This window comes from Dendropsophus ebraccatus, chromosome 15 (assembly GCF_027789765.1).
Source record: "Dendropsophus ebraccatus isolate aDenEbr1 chromosome 15, aDenEbr1.pat, whole genome shotgun sequence".
Lineage (NCBI taxonomy): Eukaryota > Metazoa > Chordata > Amphibia > Anura > Hylidae > Dendropsophus > Dendropsophus ebraccatus.
Window position 1 is genome coordinate 67103145 of NC_091468.1, and position 19136 is coordinate 67122280.

The following is a 19136-nucleotide window of genomic DNA, read 5'->3' on the forward strand; positions in this document are numbered from 1 at the left end:
ATAATAAAAAGCAGAAACCTGCAGTAACTGCAGGAGTGTCTGCCTCCTACGGACACTAAGCTAAAACTGATTAGCTCAGTGCCTGCAGGCGGGGTATAGCCTGGTGGGAGGAGCCAACACTTTTTCCTTTGCTTAGTGTCGCCTCCTAGTGGCACCAGCCTATACCACTGTGTCTGTGTCCCACTGTGTCTGTGTCCCCCAATGACACGAGCGAGAGAAAAAAAATAAAAAAATTATTTAAGTTGACCGTATGATAGGAGGAAACATTATACGAGGCTAAACAGAGTGTACCTTTCTTTGCAGTTCCCGTAAGTTTTGCAGGACTGGCTGCAGGTTTTGGTGAGCCTCAGATACCTCGGCATTCCACTTGATCATGTAGTGCTCTTTGAGCTCTTTTATCTACAATATAAAGCATTACAGTAATAAACCAGATGGACACGTCAACTTGGTTTATTGTTAAAGTGGTTGTACAGGAAAAACTCATACTTGCCATGCTGCCATACTTACCTGGCTGACCTTTCCCACATGACATGGTCGGTTAGTATAGACTCTATGCTGAGCGGCAATTTATAGTGAGAGCGGCACAACAGATGTTCTCAAAACACTGATCGCACCAGAGAGCGGGTGGCCCGGGAACTGGCAACAGCGCGGGGAGCAGTAAAGGTACAGTGAGTCCAAGAAGTACTTGATCCCTTGCTGATTTTCTTTGTTTGCCCACTAATAAAGACATGATCATTCTATACTTTTAATGGTAGATATATTCTAACATAGAGAGACAGAATATCAAGAAAAAAATCCAGAATATAATTTTAAAGAATATATTTTAATTAATTTGTATTTCAATGAGGAAAATAAGTATTTGATCCCTCTTGCCAAACACACTCAATACTTAGTGGCAAAGCCTTTGTTTGCAAGCACAGCGGTGAGACGTTTGTTGTAGTTAACCACACGTTTAGCGCACACACCAGGGGGAATTTTGGCCCACTCTTCTTTGCAGATTCTCTCTAAATCGTGAAGGTTGGTGGGCTGTCGCTTGGCAACTCTGACCTTCAGCTCCCTCCATAGATTTTCCATCGGATTGAGGTCTGGCGACTGGCTGGGCCACTCCATGACCTTAATGTGATTTTTCTTGAGCCAATCCTTTGTTGCCTTTGCTGTATGTTTAGGGTCGTTATCATGTTGGAAGACCCAACCACGGCCCATTTTCAGAACCCTGGCAGGAGGTTGTCCCTCAGGATTGTGCGGTACATGGCTCCATCCATCTTCCCAGTGATGCGGTGAAGTAGCCCTGTACCCTTGGCAGAGAAACACCCCCAAAACATTATGCTTCCACCTCCATGCTTGACGGTGGGCACAGTGTTCTTGGGGTCATAGGCAGCATTTTTCTTCCTCCACACATGGCGGGTGGAGTTGAGGCCAAAGAGTTCAATTTTGGTCTCATCTGACCACAAAACCTTCTCCCAATAACTTGGTTCATCTTTCAAATGATCATTGGCATACTTGAGGCGCGCCTCCACATGTGCTCTCTTCAGCAGGGGTACCTTTCGGGCACTGCAGGATGTGAATCCATTGTTGCGCAAAGTGTTGCCAATTGTTTCCTTGCAAACTGTGGTCCCAGCTGCCTTCAGGTCATTTGCTAACTCCTACCGAGTGGTTGCAGGACGATTTCTGACTGTTCTCAGCAGGGCCGGGACAAAGGGTAGGCGATGGCCTAGGGCGCCATCTAGTGGTGAGTTACGGGGGCGCAATTTCAATCTCCAAAAAAAAAAAAAATGACTCCAGGCTCCTGTACTCCTGGTGGCCTCAGAGTGCTACCCCTCCCTGCTCACCTTCAGCATCCTCATGTCCTCCCACTCTCTCCCCTCCTGGGCAGGCAGTGTGAATATCCCCTCACCCCGAGCAGGATCATTGCTCTGCCCTGAAGATGGCCTGCAAGGACCTGCTAGGACCTTTCACTCGGACTAGAGGCTCCGCCCCCTCCTCACTATCTGACTGCTGGAGGCCGTGCCGACTGCTGGGGCTGCTGTCTGGTGAGTTCACTGACTGACTCTCATCATCCTGTAGGTGTAGGGAGGCTGGGAGTGCTGGGAGAGGGAGGTCACCTAGGTCACAGGGCTGCCCCATATAACACTGCCCCATATCCCTGCACTGCTCCTCTATACACAGCACTTCCCATATTCTTCCCCAACTTGTGGGTCACCAGCTGCTCCAAAACTACAACAGTCACAGCATGATAGGAGTTGTAGTCCTGCCACAGCTTGGGACCCACAGGTTGGTGAACACAGGTGTTTATTATGTACAGGCTAATTCTCCTGACACTGGTGCTTTATATCCTTATTGTATTGGGTCCTTGTACTGGGTCAGGCAGGATCAGTATATGATGTGTATATGTGACTGTGCTGTCATGGTATAGGGGAGGTGTATGTGGCAGGATCAGTATATGATGTGTATATGTGACTGTGCTGTCATGGTATAGGGGAGGTGTATGTGGCAGGATCAGTATATGATGTGTATATGTGACTGTGCTGTCATGGTATAGGGGAGGTGTATGTGGCAGGATCAGTATATGATGTGTATATGGCGCTGTGACTGTGCTGTCATGGTATAGGGGAGGTGTATGTGGCAGGATCAGTATATGATGTGTATATGGCGCTGTGCTGTCATGGTATAGGGAAGTGTATGTGGCAGGATCAGTACATGATGTGTATATGGTGCTGTGCTGTCATGGTATAGGGGAGGTGTATGTGGCAGGATCAGTATATGATGTGTATATGTGACTGTGCTGTCATGGTATAGGGGAGGTGTATGTGGTAGGATCAGTATATGATGTGTATATGGCGCTGTGCTGTCATGGTATAGGGGTGGTGTATGTGGCAGGATCAGTATATGATGTGTATATGTGACTGTGCTGTCATGGTATAGGGGAGGTGTATGTGGCAGGATCAGTATATGATGTGTATATGTGACTGTGCTGTCATGGTATAGGGGAGGTGTATGTGGCAGGATCAGTATATGATGTGTATATGTGACTGTGCTGTCATGGTATAGGGGAGGTGTATGTGGCAGGATCAGTATATGATGTGTATATGGCGCTGTGACTGTGCTGTCATGGTATAGGGGAGGTGTATGTGGCAGGATCAGTATATGATGTGTATATGTGACTGTGCTGTCATGGTATAGGGGAGGTGTATGTGCTGCATCATTTTCTCTGTTCCTGAAGTCTGTAACGCTGTATATTCCTGTTATACCTATAGCACAATGTGCACCATCATTATACCCGAGGGGCCTGGTGTGTGACACCTAAATTCTCAGGATGCCATGTGTGACACTACTACATTCAGGTGGCATGGTGTGTTACAGTCAGGGGGTACAGTATACATGGTCCTGTTACAGTCAGGGGGTACAGTATACAGGGTCCTGTTACAGTCAGGGGGTACAGTATAAACGGTCCTGTTACAGTCAGGGGGTACAGTATACACGGTCCTGTTACAGTCAGGGGGTACAGTATACACGGTCCTGTTACAGTCAGGGGGTACAGTATACACGGTCCTGTTACAGTCAGGGGGTACAGTATACATGACCCCCACATACAGTATAGCCTCCTGGCTGTCCCCGCATAGTGTACAGTCTATTCTGGGGGGGGGGGGGGGGGGCGCCATTTGTCTTCTCTGCCTAGGGCACCAAAACTCCTTGTCTCGGCCCTGGTTCTCAGCATCATTGCCACCCCACCAGGCCAAATCTTCTTTGGAGCATTGGGCCGAGGTCTGTTGATTGTCATGTTATACTCTTTAAACTTTCTGATAATTGCACCAATAGTTGTTACTTTAACATCCAACACCTTACTAATCTTTTTGTAGCCCATTCCAGCTTTGTGAAGGTCAACAATTCTGACTCTGAGGTCCTGTGACAGCTCTTTGGTTTTACCCATGTTGGAGACTTGAAATCTGTGTGATCTGTCTGATTCTGTGGACAGTTGTTTTTCACACAAGTGATTAGTGAGAACAGGTGGCTTCAGGTCAGGTAACAAGTTGATTGGGAGTGTCTAACTGGTCTGTAAAAGCCAGAACTGCTAATGAATACTAAGGGATCAAATACTTATTTCACTCCATGAAATACAAATCAATTAATATATATTCCTTAGATTTATTTTCTGGATTTTCTTTTTAATATTCTGTCTCTCCATGTAAGAATACATCTACCATTAAAAGTATCGAATGGTCATGTCTTTATTAGTGGGCAAACAAAGAAAATCAGCAAGGGATCAAATACTTCTTGGACTCACTGTAAGTATTAGAGATGAGCGAACCGGGTTTGGGTTCGAGTCGATCCGAACCCCAATGTTCGGCATTTGATTAGCTGGGGCTGCTGAAGTTGGATAAAGCTCTAAGGTTGTCTGGAAAACATGGACACAGCCAATGACTATATCCATGATTTCCACATAGCCTTAGGGCTTTATCCAAGTTCAGCAGCCACCGCTAATCAAATGCCGAACGTTCGGGTTCGGATCGACTCGAGCATGCTTGAGGTTCGCTCATCTCTAGTAAGTATACATTACCTGCAGCAGAGCGGGGAGCAGGAGAGGTAAGTATACTCTGCAGCAAGGCTAATTAGGAATTTTTCTCTGACAATCCCTTTAAATACAAGGCACATATGATAATCCCAGAATTCAGCATTGTGACTGTTATTAGTGAATAAGCTGCTTAAAGGGAATGTGTGACCTAGACTTTTTTTTTTTTTTTACTGATTAGAGACAGATAGTGAAATATGTTCATTATTTGCAAGCTATTTCTATTTTCAGACTGTAAACTTCTGTATTTCATAAGCTGTATGTTACTATGGGGGTGGTCATATTGCCCAAGCTTCTGCTCTGGTAACAGCATCTAGAGATATGCTTTACAACAGCCATGTGGACATGGAAACAATAGACTGGTAGAGATGCATTGACTTTTATGGGGGAGTTTTAAAGTGTCACTGTTGTGTGTGTGTGTGGTTTTTTTTTTTTTGTGCAGAAATCAATAGTCCAGGTGATTTTAGGAAACTTTGTAATTGGGTTTATTAGGTAAATATGCCATTATTTGCATTTTAAAAGACTTTCCCAGGCCCCCTCCTCTCTCTCATTCACTGCTCATTATCAGGAAATATCGACTCTTTTACATCAGTCGAGCCCTGTGTAACCTATAAAGAGGGGAGGGGACAGGAGGGAGATTAGGCGCCAGCAGAGAACAGAGAACAAAGGATTACACAGTGGGACCTGTGTGAAAGAGAGTATTCAGAGGTCAGTTCTGACTTCAGAAGAGATAGCCCGGTGATGTCGCTGCAAATTAACTCTTTCTTGTCCTGTTTTGGTGTCTCATCTCCCTCCACCCCTCCCCTCTCCATAAGATTTTTCGGCTAATAAACCCAATTACAAAGTTTCTTAAAATTGCCTTTACTATTGTTTTCTGCAAAAAAAAAAAAAAATGTAAACGACAGTGACACTTTAAAGGCAGGGAGTGAGGTAGTTGTGACCAGCGCCTATTGTGAATGGTGGATTCCTTATATGTGGGCTCCCCTCCACGACTGACAGCTGTTACTGAACATAGAGAGAATACTAACAATCAGCAGCAGGAGGCGCCAACACATCATGACTACTGTCCCCCAGTACAAGCTAACTATTACTGTATATTGATAGGTAACATATACACTGCAGACTTCTTCATTATAAAGACTACATAATTCATAAAACCCAATGATCAGACAGGGTATTAAAATTAAAAGAAAAGAAAACATATTCTTTGTAAACATAATGCAAAATAAAAAAACTATTCACCTCCTCCTCAAGCTTGTGATCACGCAGGGTTGGCGGGATCCCAGGATGCTTTGCAGAAAGCAGCTCAAGCAGGTTGTGCGTGGAGTGTAGCCTCTGGACAAAATTGAACAAGCATTAATGATATTTACTATTCTTCACATCTATATCACACATTTCCTTTTACTGCAGTAAAGTGCTATCTATGTTTACGTGGCTGTGTCTGAACTGAACCTCAGTTACATTTAAAGGGGTACTCATTTACTTCTATTTAAAAATCTCAAGTCTTCCAGTACTCTTCAGCTGCTGTTTGTCCTGCAAGAAGTGGTGCATTCTTTCCAGTTCTCTCTGCTGCCACCTCTGTCCATGTCAGGAACTGTCCAGAGCAGGAAAGGTTGTATATGGGGATTTGCTACTGATCTGGACAGTTCCTATATCACAATGAGCCAACAGTAAAACTGGTTTTCAATATGAGCTGGAATTGTGGCTTCCTCTAGGATGTCCCTTTACTGACTAACAAGGGTGAAGAGGACCGATCAGAAAATCTGTCACTTATCAGATAATTCCATTTTTGCCATACTTACCTGTAAGGAATCAGTCTTGAGTTTTTCTTTGTGTTCTTCTGATGACCTTAAAACTTCCCGATACAATTCGGCAGCCATAGGGTACTCACCTGCAGAGGAATAAATACACCATATGGCGTGGTTTATTCAGGTCAAAATGAGCCTGAAAGGTTGGATTTTTTTTAGCATGTTTTACATTACAGTATTATGATAGAAGGATAGATAGATAGACCGGGGTCCCTCAACTTACAAAGGCCTCAGGTTACAATATATTCAACATACAATGGTCTTTTCTGGACCATCGTAATTTGTGACCAGACTCACCATACAAGGTTACAAAAAGTCTGCGGAACATGTCAACAGCTGTGATGATTAACCAATAAAAATGGTCATTTGACTGGTAAAACCCAAGTATCACTGAGGTGCAAACATGGCGCAAAAAAACGATGCCTGTTCTATAGACCCATCAAATGTTGTGATTGGTCAGGGTCTCAGTGCAGAGACCCCACTGATTGCTAGATACAGCTGGGATAAGCACTCAGCTAAGCTCTTCGCTCCCCAGCCATATGGCAGCAGGAGATGGACTCCAGTGTAAATCTATGGAGTAAATCTCCTGCAGTGAGACAAACAGAGAAGAGATCAGCCAGGTGCTTCCTGCAAAGTATAACACAATACATTCCCATCCTTTGTTCCGGTCTATCACCTTTAATAATGTGGATTCCGGCCAAACCATTGAGCGCACAGACAAGCTGGCGATGAGCCTCTTCGCACTCAGTTCGACATTTTTTCTGGAGAGACGTTAACAGTTCTTCCATTGTCATTGTGCTGTAAGGGAAACATAGAAGTATGCACATAAAGTAAGGGAAGGTCGATTGTTTTATCCTCAGCAGCAATGCTTCTGAACACAAGGCCATAAGACAGTAGAGGGTTTCCCCGTCCATAGGATCCGCAGAATATGGGACGCAAGGTTAAGCCCTTCCCTTCCTCGCTCCCGTGCTGCTGCAGGTTTCAGCTGCGACCCCTCCTGTACGGAGCTTCTGTGTTAGGGGACAGCAAACCAGTGGCTGATGGGAGACAACACTCTGATTGAATGACCTTCTTAACAAAAGAAGCGCCACGCAGTAGGGATCGGAGCTCCTGATATCAGCAGCGGTGTGGGGGTACGTTTTTTCTTAATCCATGCTGCCCAAACTTCCCCCTTAATATAAGTTGTAGTGGCCAGACAGAAATCTGCAAGATTTCAGGATTACTGAGGGGGATGAGTGAGCACAGAGAGGAGAAAAAGCAACCCTGCACAGCACAACATCCTGCAATCTTCTCTCACCAAGCTCCCAGACCAGCAGTGACCTTTCTAAACTGTAAATCCAACGTTTTATGTGCCCAGTCTCCAAACTGCATGAGCTGCTTTTCTCCTCTCCCTGCTCATTCATCCCCCTTGGCCCCTCCCCCCTCCATAGGTTATAATGGACTCAGCCAACCCGTCTTGACTTTGCTCCTCTGTAATGAAGATGACCTTGCCTGATAATGCACAGATAAGAAAGGGGGGGGGGGGAGACTAGGAAACAGCTTTTTGAGTACAGAAAGAAGCTTTTTTTGCCTAATAAAACCTATTACAGAGTTTCTTAATCTCTTTTACTATCGATTTCGGCAATAAAAATTTTAAATGACAGCTACACTTTAAGATAAGAGTAGTAGGAAAAACACTGTATATTAGTAAGCCTTTTGGTTTATAAGGCCCTGTTGATCTTCATGCTGGTTTGTTGCTTAACAAGAGTAGGGGTATTTAATTTACCTCTTTTGCAATGGAAGGAATTCCCCACGCACAGCCTGTGGGTGACAACAAGCCTGTCTCAGTCTCAGGAGAGGATACAGGATGGAGGATACAGTCCGTCGGTCTAAGCTACTGAGCTTGAGAGACCAATCTGAGATCTTCCGTAGCTTTGCCAGAGCGTCCTGACAGCAAACTTCATGCTGCCGGTGATAGAAATGTCTCTCCACTGGAGAGAAGTGAAGCCAGTGGACGTCTTCTGTCTGTTCTGGAATCTGAATCTGCAAGGAGACAAATCCAATGAGTTACACTTTCCCTGCTATCCGTAACTCATAACATACTAGTTTTTCACCTTAAAATGGTGAAAGCTGCAAGAATGAGAAAAACAACAGGTGACTAATCTGTAACATTAAAAAATTCCAGTTAAAAATAAATAAATATAGCACTTCCAGAAAAAGTTTATTGTACTGACTCCTTTTCTTACAATTTAGCATAAGAAACAAAATGGTTAAAAAAAACCCTACTGCACTCTATTCATACACACTTATCATCCTCTATTTGGCCTGCAAATCTTACTTTTCATTGATATAACAGAGGTAATATAGTATTAAGGCAATCAATGTTTACCTGATCAATTACGTCTTTTTTGGCCGACCGCCACATAATTTTGGCAATAAGACAGTATAATGGAAGTGGATTTCTCCTGCAGTATGGTCTGTAAAGAAGCTGGTCCCACCAGTGCTTCACCCAGTAAGGGTCCACCCCAAGAAATAATACCAGTCCAAATAAATCTGCAAAACACAATGGATGAGGACATGCATCCAACCCAAGACTTCAGATTTTATTTCAGCTTGTTCTTCAGAAGTGCAGAATACAGGCCCATGTTATATCATTATACAGGCCCATGTTATATCACTATACAGGCCCATGTTATATCACTGTAGAATCCTGCACTGATCCCAGGTCCAGTTAGCTAAAATAACATCACAGGGCTTTATGGGACAGTCAGTTCAGACCATTTACCATATAGATATTTGGGTGGAACCCCATGAGTGAGAACTGCTCTGTAAAAGTGGCTTCCACGCTGGCAGACTCAAATCACAGATCATTCTCTGGAGAAAAAACAGACATGGTAGCACATCCATATACTTATGACTGATCTCTCTGCTTCTCAGCACTATATACTACTAACATCAGGAGTTAGTCACAATTTGATCATAGTGCATAAGCCCACACACCACGTCAAGGTTCCCGATTCATGTGGGTCCCTAACTAAAAAATGGCGCAGCCCCAGGCAGCGACCACCACCGCAATAACAGCAGCACTGCAGGGGGAATGACCCAGTTACCCAGCAGCCCCAATGCTGCCGGACATAGATCCCCCGGGGCACTGGGCCCAGAGCCCAGGGGGGCTATGTCTGGAAGCCTTGGGATTGCTGGGTAAGGCTGGGTTAACACTACGTTTTTGCAATCCGTTTTTGCAAAAAAAAAAACGATGCTATTGTGTGCAACTGTTTTGATGCGTTTTCCCATTAACTTCCATTATAAAGAAAAAAAAAAAACAGATCAAAACGGACCCGTTTTTTTTTTTTTTTTTTTTTAACGGACACAAAAATTCGTTTGACCAAATCCGTTCCTCTTATAATGGAAGTCATTAGAGAAACGGATTAAAACGGATGCACCCAGTTGCATCTGTTTTTGTCATCAGTTTTTCATCAGTTTTTTGCAAACAAAAAGAAAAAAAGAAAAAGAAAAAAAAAAAAAAAAGCGGATTGCAAAAACCTAGTGTGAACCCAGCCTAACTGGGTAGCTCCGCCCCCCCTTCCCCCCCGGTGCTGTTGCTGTGGTGGTGGTTGCCATGTGGGGCTACGCCATTTTTTAGTTAGGGACCCACATGAATCAGGAACCTTGACATGGTGTGTGAGCTTATGCACTACAATCGAATTGTGACTAACTCCTGATGTTAGCAGTATATAGTGCTGAGAAGCAAAGCGATCAGTCATAAGTATACGGATGTGCTACCATGTCTGTTTTTTTTCTCTGAATTGACCTGAGTATCAAATATATTTATAGTGGACTAGCAAAGTTACCTTCCAAGCCCCTCTGCACTGGCGTTCCGCTCACACACCACCGATTCACTCCTGTTAAGCGCAAAGCCATTTCTGCAGCCTGTAAAAGGAAAAAAAACAAAGAGGTATTCAAATTTAACCCCTTAGCGACCCATGACGTATCTGATACGTCATGGCGCCGCGGGGGGTGTTCAGAGCGGGGTCCCGCCGGGACCCCGCTCTGAACGGCGCTGATCCCGGCTGACACGTGCAGCCGGGCAGTGCCTCTGTTAGCCGGCGCGGGTCCCGTTGCCGCGCCGGCTAATTAAGCACTTCAATGCAGCTGTCAAACCTGACAGCTGCATTGAAGTGCTTTATGCACAACATCCCTGGTGTCTAGTGGCACGGATCTCCCCCCCGCGATGCGATCGCGGGGGGGAGATCCGTTCTTCTGCCCGTGCCGGGCCTCAGCGTCGGAATGACGCTGATCCCGGCTCGGCAGTAGATTGCTATGGCCTGCAGCAGGCCATAGTAATCTATGACCGATCTCATGGATCTTTGCTGTGTATATACACAGCATTGATCTCTATGAGAGATTAGTGCTATGTATATACAAGCCCCCCAGGGGGGCTTCTAGTCCATGTAAAAAAAAAAAGTAAAAAAGTGTTTTTATTAATAAAAAATCCCCTCCCCTAATAAAAGTCCAAATCACCCCCCTTTTCCCATTTTATAAATATAAATTAATAAATAAATAAACATATTTAGTATCGCCGCGTGCGTAATCGCCCGAACTATTAATTAATCACATTCCTGATCTCGCACGGTAAACGGCGTAAGCGCAAAAAAATCCCAAAGTGCAAAATTGCGCATTTTTGGTCGCATCAAATCCAGAAAAAATTTAATAAAAAGCGATCAAAAAGTCGTATATGCGCAATCAAGGTACCGGTAGAAAGAACGCATCATGGCGCAAAAACTGACACCTGACACAGCCCCATAGACCAAAGGATAAAAGCGCTATAAGCCTGGGAATGGAGGGATTTTAAGTGACATATATTTGTTAACAATGGTTTGAATTTTTTACAGGCCATCAGATACAATATAAGTTATACATGTTATATATCATAGTAATCGTAACGACTTGAGGAACATGCATAACAAGTCAATTTTACCATAGGGCGAACGGCGTAAATGCAAAACTCCCCGAAATCAAAACAAATTCGTTTTTTTTTCAATTTGACAGCGCAAATGATTTTTTTCCGGTTTCACAACATATTTTATGGAAAAATTATGCCTGTAATTGCAAAGTACAATTGGTTTCGCAAAAAATAAGCACTCATATAAGTCTCTAGGTGAAAAAATGCAAGCGCTATGGACTTTTAAACAAAATGGAAAAAGCAAAAGCGCAAAAACGAAAATTGGCTTGGACCTTAAGGGGTTAATATATCTTTAAAAAAAATTAAAAAAAAGAAAACCTAAATTATTGTTTTCTAGGCTATAAATTAATACACTGCTCCAGTGCCAGCATTCCGGTCCGCCACATGGCCTGTGTTACCTCATTCATATGGAGCCGGAGGGGAAAAAGAGAAGAAAAAAAAAAAAGTACAGCACTTGGCGGCGGCTCCATAGGAATGAATAGAGCAGTGGGTCACTTGCCGTACTCACAGCTGTATTCATAAAGGATCTGGAGATTGCCAGGGTGTACGGAGGTCGGATCCCCCGCAATCTCTTATCCCGCGGCAACAAGTTAGCTTTGGGTGGGCAGACCAGAGTGCTGGAACGTTTATTATTTTATGGTCCTAGCAGGTAAGAATTCTTTTTTAAAATGGAATCGGAATACTACAATCATTTAAATATGTCTTCTCTCTTATTTTAACCCACAACTTGATGACTGGAAGCTGTGGTGCTGTAACTCAATGCAATATAATGAATGGAGCCAATTGCTTCTGGCTGTTTATAGAATCTCTGCCAGAGCCGCGGCTCTGCCCAACAGCTGATTGGTGGGGATGCCAGATGTCAACACTGCGCTCATCAGATGTTCTTATTATGGATATTGGATTACTAGAAAGTAAAATGTCCAGAAAACCTGTTTAATAAGATGGGTGTTTAGACAGTTTAGGGCTTTTTACTGTCAGTTCAAAATAGCACAGAATTAGCTTACTACCTTATTAAGGCCAATATTAAAATATGTAAAAGGCAGATAAACGTTATTTCATGCAGTCGGACCCTTCGTAAAGGGAATTTGTCACTAGGTATATACAGCCTTACATAAGGGTAACCTAAACTAGTGACAGAAATGCTGAACAGATCGGTGTATTGCTTACATCATTCTGTTCAGCTGTTCTCCTAATATGCAGGAGAATACGATTCATACCACACCCCTCCCCCTGCCCTCCAGCTGCTGACTGACAGGTGACTGCCTATACACAGCATGGATAGATAACTGCCAATCAGCAGCTGGTGGGTGGAGTTTTCTACTTCTCATGAATATCCAGGACTACTGAGCTCATGCACATAATGGAAAGGACTACTTATTGTCGATGTTATTCAGGAGGAGATCTCTGATCAGCTGCACAGAACAATGTAACACATCATTCTGTTCAGCGTCTCTGCCACTAGTCTGGTCAGACATTTTTAAAACAGATGTCTCTGAACGAGGAGTCATTTAATGAGTCATTTAAGAACACATCAGATCTGTTCTGGCCGAGAGGGATGCCAGACTCTGCCGTCCAAAGACCCTAAAATGGGGCACATGGATGGGGTTTGTCTCTTGAGTCAATTCCCTCTACTATTCCCATTATCCATCTCCCATCTGTCAGCAATGCTGCACAGACCATCTACCTTTGCTGTTGTGCATTCCACCATTTGCGCCTCATCTAAACAGATCCGCCACCACTCCACAGCAACAAGCGGACTCGGTATGGCCATGTAGCGCTTTTGGTTCCGGAATCGGCGTCCATCTTTGCTGTTGGTGTGAGGAATGTCCACGTAATTTAACTCCGTTCTCAGAACATCATAAGTGGTGATGACTACATCCTGCTCTGCTAACATCTGAGGCTGTAGGAAGCCATGTTTCTTCACACCTTGATATACCTGAAAGTAAGAAGCCTCCATTTATTACTGAGCATAGTATAGTATGGAAAAATTATAAACGCCACCTGCACTAGTTCTGCCTCCACTACTTCTCTAGCTGAAATTTGAATTTGAAAATCGAGTCCTCTGCCAATCACTTTCGCTGACAGGTGAGGGTATAATACTTCATCTCCATCCTGTCAGGTCAGCAATTTTCTCAGTCTGCCCCCAGGCAGACTATATGTGCAGAGCGCCGATGATACTGATCAATGCTATGCAGTGGCATAGCACTGATCAGTGTATGCATTCTAATGACTGTTTATATAGGTCACCTAGGGGGACCTATAAAGTGTAAAAAAAAAATTCAAATATTAAAAGCCCCTCCCCTATAAAAGGTTTAAATCACCTCCTTTCTCAATATATAAATAAAATTCAAATATATAGAAAAAAAATAAACATATTTGGTATTGTAGTGTAAAGAATTGTCTGATCTATTAAAGGGGTTATCTAGCGCTACAAAAACACGGCCACTTTCCCCCTACTGTTGTCTCCCGTTTGGGTGGGGTTTTGAAGCTCAGTTCCATTGAAGTAAATGGAGCTTAATTGCAAACCACACCTGAACTGGAGACAACAGTAGTGGGAAAAGTGGCCATGTTCTTTTAGCGCTGGATAACCCCTTTCAGTATAACAGTATTGTTCCTGCACAGTGAATAGCCTAAGGCAGGGTTCACACTACGTTTTTGCACATCCGTTTTGATCTGATTTTCCAATAAATTCCATTATAAAAAAGATGGATCAAAACGCATCCCTTTTTTTAACGTACACAAAAGGTCAGCCACGTTTATGTGTCCGTTAAAAAAACAAAAACGAATGCGTTTTGATCAGTTTTTTTTATATATATATATATATATATATATATATATATATATATATATATATATATATATATAATGGAAGTCAATGGAAAAACGGATGCACACAACTACACAACTAAAAAATCGGATTGCAAAAACGTAGTGTGGACCCAGCCTAAAAGGAAAAAAAAAAAAAAACAAGATTGCTTTTTTTTTTTAATAATATATTAGAAGAAAAAAATTAATAAAAGGCAATAAAAAAACAAACAAAACTTCTTTTACACGACTATGATAACAATAAATACTATAGATCATGGCACAACAACTCCCAACCAGCTCTGTAGGTGGAAAAATAAAAGCGCTATGGCTTTTAAAAGGCAAGGAGGAACATTGCGGCACGTCCGTGCATCGTTGACATTTGGTCATGAAAGGGTTAAATTCATTTTAATGATTAGATAATGAAAAAGTAAGCAATTTTGCAAATGTTTTTTTAATACCAAAATTGCTTTGTTTTACAGTAGTGCCCTATACCCGGGCTGCTGACATCACTCGGTGGCAGGCTTTCGGGAGCTGGTGAGTACACTGTACAGCTTCTGTGTTTCCCTCTTCGATCAGACTGTCCCCACAGTCATCTATGACCTCAGTGGGAGAGGCAGAGATGCCAAGCTGATTTAGCTCTACACCCCCTACACCTGATTCAGCTCCCCATCGCTGCGCCCCAATCTTACTAGCCACGCGCCAATACTGATATAGTGAGGTCAACTACAGAAACAGGTGTGTGTGGCTTACTATACTACACTAAAACCCAAGCAAAGCAAACATATAAATATCCTTACCATGACTCGAAGGGAGGATGATCGAACATGGCGGTTAATTTCATCAACCCACTGGTGACAGATGGAACTGGGAGAGATGATCAAGGTCGCTCCTGTGGGCACCGGGTTCATTGCCACTAGACAGTGTGGGCAGTAGAAAGGTGTGGTGCTGACGCTTTCCTTCTTATAGTTTACACACTCCGCGTGCTGCCATAGTTGGCACTGCAAGCACTGTACTCGGTCCTTGAGGTCAGGACACCTGAGACTACCACAAATACATTCAAAACGGTAATCAGAGTTATTGATAGGGAAGACGGGACTGTGAGGACAATCCATTTCCTGAGCTGTGAGGTCCAGATCATCTTGTTTTGTTACTAGATCGGTAGATTCTACACAAGTGCTGTCACTAGCTGTGGTAGATCGCTCGTCTGTCCCGGCAGTGCCCAACCTCTCCGGCGTTCCATTACCACTGGTACAGTCCTGTAGCGCTTTCTCCGGCGTACTTGGTTTGCTCAGTGTAGAGTAATCGTGATCCTTTGAAAGGGCATTAAGATCAGCACCGCTCTCAGAAAGGTCTTCATCGTTTTCCCTGAGTTGAGTCTTACTGCTTTGAAGCCTGTTGGAAGAGCTTGTGTTCTGCAAAAAAAAACAACAAAAAAAAACCTATTACTATGAGAAATGAACGTTTCACGCTAAAGACTTTCTACCCGTCCGTTCCTAAATTAACCTATGTAACCCCTTCAGGGCCATGGATGTGACGATACATCTATTTTTACAGTGGTTTCCTACTCATGGATGTAGACTTACACGCTCAGATCCCGGCAGTTCACTCTATAGATGCTGCAATCTGACTGATCATCATGGCTCGGCGCAGCGATTGTAGAATCCCGATGGTAGCTCTGACAACCAGAGGCTTCGAGGCCTCTAGTTTCCCAGCTAAAGAAGCTGATCCAGCATGTCATCATGCAATCGGATAGTGAAGTCTCCAAGGTGGGACTGTGAAAGTTAACCCTTTCATGACCATGGGTCATTGATTCCTCAATGCCCAGGTCATTTTTGGACATCAGCTTATGAGATCATAATGATCCTATGTCCCTATGTCTGACCCCTCTCCTCTCAATCTTGTGACAGAGGCAGGAGAGAGAGGGGAGGGGGCAGAGTGCCCAGCGCGCCCTGCCTTCCCTCCCTCCCCCCGCTGTCCTCCGTAGCCAGGAAACCGGAAGCCTCAGACTTCCAGTTTCCATGGCTACCATCGGGGCTCTGCAAGCATTTCTGTAGAGGGAGAATTCTCTGTCAGGAGCCCTAACGATGCTGTGGTCGTGCTGACCGGCTGACCACAGTATCTAAAGGGTTAACTCTCAGCACCGGAGCTATGAGTGATAGCCGGGGACCCGCCGCGGATGACACAGGTGCAGCTTCTACGCCTGTGTCATCCTGCAGCGTAAATCAAAGTCGATGCAGCATCAGGCATAGGCTGCAGCAACGTTAATTTACTGTGCAGCAAATAAACATAGAAGAAGAAAAAAGTACACATATTTGGTAATTTGGTATCATCGCGTGAGTAATGATGCTGGCAATAAAACGTACGGTGACTGCAGAAAAGGAGGAGTTTTTACTCACCGTAAACTCTCTTTCTCGTAATCTTCATTGGGGGACACAGACACCATGGGTATAGGCTGCTGCTGCCACTAGGAGGCTGACACTAAGAAAAAACAGAGCAAGTCGGCCCCTCCCAGCAGGCTATACCCGCCCACTGGCACTGAGCTAATTCAGTAGTGAAAAGCAGTAGGAGGAGCCGAAAGAAAAAAGGAAAAACACCAAAAAACAGTCCACACTCAAGGTCTGAAAACACAGGCCAAACGGCAACTACAACACAGACAAACAAGGGGTGAGTGCTGTGTCCCCCAATGAAGACTACGAGAAAGAGAGTTTACGATGAGTAAAAACTCCTCCTTTCTCGGGCGTCTTATTGGGGGACACAAACACCACGGGACGTCCCAAAGCAGTCCCTTGGGTGGGAAAGAGCAGAGAAAGAACTCAAGGAGAAGGAGCCACCGCTGCCTGCAAGACCTTGCGGCTCAAGCTCGCATCAGCCGATGTAAAGGTGTCCACGCGGTAAAACCTCGAGAAGGTATGCAGAGACGTCCATGTGGCGGCCTTACACACCTGAAGGGCCGAAGCCCTGTGCCGGATAGCCCAGGAAGCCCCAAACGACCGAGTAGAGTTAGCCGAGGCTCCGAACGGAGGCGCCTTACCCTTACCGCTGTAAGCTCGAGAGATGGGAGAACGAATCCAGCGGGCAAGAGTTGCCTTGGACGCTGCCGATCCCTTGCGAGGACCCTCAGGGATGATGAAAAGGGAGTCAGAGGTGCGAAACGACTTCGTCCGTGCAAGGTAGATGCGCAAGGCGCGAACTACGTCCAAGTGGTGAAGCGCCCGCTCCCTCGGATGAGAGGGGGCAGGACAGAAGGAGGGGAGGACAATATCCTCATTGAGGTGAAAAGGCGACACGACCTTGGGCTGGAATGAGGCCACAGGCCGCAGCACCACCTTGTCCTGATGAAAGACCAGAAAGGGAGGACGGCAAGAAAGAGCGGCCAACTCCGATACCCGCCGAACCGACGTGACGGCTACCAAGAAGTCCACTTTTAAGGAGAGAATAGACAGGGGCACGTCCCGGAGGGGTTCAAACGGAGAAGACTGCAAAGCATCCAAAACCAGGTTCAGATCCCAGGAGGGAACCGGACGACGATAAGGGGGGGCGAGATGTGCCACACCCTGAGGGTGCCTTCACACCTACCGGATCCACAGCGGATCTCACTTCTGTGGATTCGAAACGAGAACCGCTGCGGATCCGGTACCATTCACCCCTATGATAGAACATATTCGCAGCGGGATTAACATCCCGCTGTGAATATGTGATTTAACCCCTCGCTGCCCGCACCCCGCATCCCCAGCCGCATCCCCTATCCCCGGCCGCATCCTGCAGCCCGCCGCCGAGAGCATAAAGTACCTGCTTGGCGGCGCGGCTGCAGTGAGGCTACCGGCTCCGATCCCGCTCATGAGACTCACTGCAGCCGCGCTGCCGAGCAGGTTCTTTATGCTCTCGGCGGCGGGCTGCAGGATGCGGCCAGCTGGATGCGGCATGGGATGGGGGGGATGCGGCCGAGGATGGGCTAATGCGGCGGCGGGGCTGCGAACAGAGAGGTGTTAAAGCACATATTCACAGCGGTATGTTAATCCCGCTGCGAATATGTGCTATCATAGGGGTGAATGGTACCGGATCCGCAGCGGTTCTCGCTTCGAATCCGCAGAAGTGAGATCCGCTGTGGATCCGGTAGGTGTGAAGGCACCCTGAAGGAAGGTCTTTACCTGAGAGACCGAAGCCAAAGGTCTCTGGAAAAAAAACAGAAAGCGCGGAAACTTGACCCTAACAGATAAACCGGACTCCAGCCCTGCTTGGAGGAAAGCGAGGAGCCGAGCCAACGAAAAGAAAAAGCGGGTGCGCTGCGCAGGCTTCACAATGGCGAAGGTAGGCCTTCCAACAGCGATAGTAAATCCTGGCAGATGACGGCTTTCGTGCCCTGATCATCGTCCTGACGACCGCGTCCGAGAAGCCCCGGGATTTCAGAACCCAGGTTTCAACAGCCACGCCGTCAAACGAAGCGACGCGAAATGCGGGTGGCAGATCGGGCCTTGACTTAGAAGATCCGGACGGTGGGGAAGACGCCAGGGGGCGTCGGCGGCGAGGTTCACTAGATCCGCGTACGAGGCGCGGCGGGGCCAGTCCGGGGCCACCAGGATGATTGGAACCCCTTCCGCCTTGATTTTTCTCACGACCCGCGGAAGGAGCGGGAGGGGAGGGAAAATGTATGGCAGGCTGAACTGCCGCCAGGGGATCACCAAGGCGTCCGACGCCAGAGCCTGAGGGTCCTGCGTCCGACAGACAAACTTCGGCAGACGTCGGTTGGTCCGGGATGCCATCAGATCCACGTCGGGCGTCCCTTATCTGAGACAGATCTGGGAGAACACCTCGGGGTGCAGGGTCCATTCCCCTGGATCCATACGTGCGCGACTCAGGTAGTCGGCCACCCAATTGTACACCCCTGGGATGTGGAGAGCGGATAGGGCCAGCACGTTTACCTCTGACCAGGAGAGGATCAGCGCCACTTCCGTCATGGCGGCCCTGCTGCGGGTACCGCCTTGATTCACGTACGCCACCGCAGTGGCATTGT

The 19136-nt window shown here is 45.8% G+C and overlaps 1 protein-coding gene across 4 annotated transcripts in view; it reads right to left on the bottom strand.

Moving 5' to 3' along the window:
* SHPRH (SNF2 histone linker PHD RING helicase) overlaps window positions 1-19136 on the bottom strand; it is an 86634-nt gene that overhangs the window by 26643 nt on the left and 40855 nt on the right. For all 4 annotated transcript variants that reach the window (XM_069955347.1, XM_069955349.1, XM_069955350.1 and 1 more), the window contains exons 9-17: window positions 14923-15537; window positions 13002-13253; window positions 10206-10284; window positions 8744-8907; window positions 8141-8397; window positions 7052-7173; window positions 6370-6458; window positions 5810-5902; window positions 292-399 (exon numbers count right to left, since the gene is read on the bottom strand). In XM_069955347.1, the coding sequence (XP_069811448.1) occupies window positions 292-399; window positions 5810-5902; window positions 6370-6458; window positions 7052-7173; window positions 8141-8397; window positions 8744-8907; window positions 10206-10284; window positions 13002-13253; window positions 14923-15537 (1779 nt within the window). The remainder of the gene's footprint in view (window positions 1-291; window positions 400-5809; window positions 5903-6369; window positions 6459-7051; window positions 7174-8140; window positions 8398-8743; window positions 8908-10205; window positions 10285-13001; window positions 13254-14922; window positions 15538-19136) is intronic.